This window comes from Entamoeba dispar, genomic scaffold, assembly GCF_000209125.1.
Source record: "Entamoeba dispar SAW760 scf_1105229460375 genomic scaffold, whole genome shotgun sequence".
In the NCBI taxonomy this organism is placed as follows: domain Eukaryota; phylum Evosea; order Mastigamoebida; family Endamoebidae; genus Entamoeba; species Entamoeba dispar.
In genome coordinates this window covers 1-1,400 of record NW_001854161.1, presented here as the reverse complement: position 1 = coordinate 1,400, position 1,400 = coordinate 1, and the positions used below count along the sequence as shown (strand labels likewise).

At 21.9% G+C, this 1,400-nt stretch overlaps 1 protein-coding gene across 1 annotated transcript, besides 2 other annotated features; it reads left to right on the top strand.

Annotated features, from left to right (window-relative positions):
- The first annotated feature begins 282 nt into the window (after positions 1-282).
- Positions 283-326: a sequence feature (AT_rich).
- A 46-nt stretch (positions 327-372) lies between these two features.
- On the top strand, positions 373-1,059 carry EDI_341380 (uncharacterized protein; the record flags this gene model as incomplete). Its single annotated transcript, XM_001737135.1, has 1 exon — positions 373-1,059. The coding sequence occupies one exon, from the start codon at positions 373-375 to the stop codon at positions 1,057-1,059; it is 687 nt and encodes a 228-aa protein (XP_001737187.1).
- A 298-nt stretch (positions 1,060-1,357) lies between these two features.
- Positions 1,358-1,390: a sequence feature (AT_rich).
- The last annotated feature ends 10 nt before the right edge of the window (positions 1,391-1,400 follow it).

Below are 1,400 nucleotides of genomic sequence, written 5' to 3'. Positions count from 1 at the left end.
GTATAATCAAAACAAAGACTGGTATTTGGTCATAACACTTAATTTGATATTTTCTAAGATGAAAATATTAAATTGTTAGTTATTTTTAAAGTTGTTAATTAATGATTTTTAAACCAAAAAATTTGAAATTTGTTATTCAAACAATTCATGAAAGAATTAATTGATAAAAAGAAGAATTTTATTCAAAGAAATGATGATAAAATATTGTTTTCTTCTATAAATAACCAAAAAATAACATGAACTAGAAAATCTAAATTCTTAAACGCTAAGTTAAAAGTAAACTATAATAAAATAGAAAAAGAATAATAATAATAAACATAAAATTTCAAGAGGTATATAAAAACAACATAGTTTTTAACTAATATCATTACAATGTCTATCATTAAGAAGTCAACTAAATCTATTAGTGAATCAACTGATAAGAAGAGAAAATCAGTTTCTAATGAGATTAAAGAAAAAAGCTTTATTATTGGATGTGTAATAAGATGTGGTATTAGTTTAGAACTAGAAAGAAAAACAAAGAATGATGAAGAAGGGCTTCAAAATTTTAATATTATTTCTGTTTGTGATGAAAGGATTCAAGAAGAAATTAATAAAAGATTTAAAGAATGGGAAAAATTTATACAAGAAAATAATGAAGAAGTAGAACAAAGAGATAAAGATAAGTCATACGAAAATATTAGTTATGAGATTTTACTTGAAGAATTAAGTAATTATGGAAACGAAATTAATTATAAGAAAATAAAAGGAAGTAGTAAAATGGATAAAAGAGAAAGGATATTAACATTTAATGGGATAAGGCAAGAAGAAATATATGAAAAAGGGGAAAAAGTCAATAAATATCTTATTAAAGAAATTAGAATTGAAGAAGGTAAAACAAGAAAGGGGTGTAGACGAATTATTAGAGAGACTGATTCTAATATTATTATCACACCACTATTCACTAATTTTAAAGTATATTGTTCAGAAAGTAATTATGATAAAGAAAATCCTAATCAAATAGAACAAATACCTGATTGTTATTTGAGTAATTGTGTTCAAATACCTTATTATTATTAGAATTTGAATTTAATTGGTGGTATATTACCAAATGATTATTATAAGGGATATAATTTACTAAATTCACCAGTTCCAAGTCTATTTGAACAAACAGGATGTTCTAATATTGATGAATCAAGCTTAAAAGGCATAGTCAATGTAAGAGAAAAATAACAAGAATAAGATATTTGATATGATTTACTTTACTTAGACTGTAGTTATATAACATAACATTTATTACAATACTCTTTTAAATCTATTAAAAGAAAAGAAAAAGAGTAATGAAGTAAATGTTATATATAAACAATCTAAGTATAGCAAATATAATTAAATTTTTATTCTTTATTTTTATCTTAGTTTAA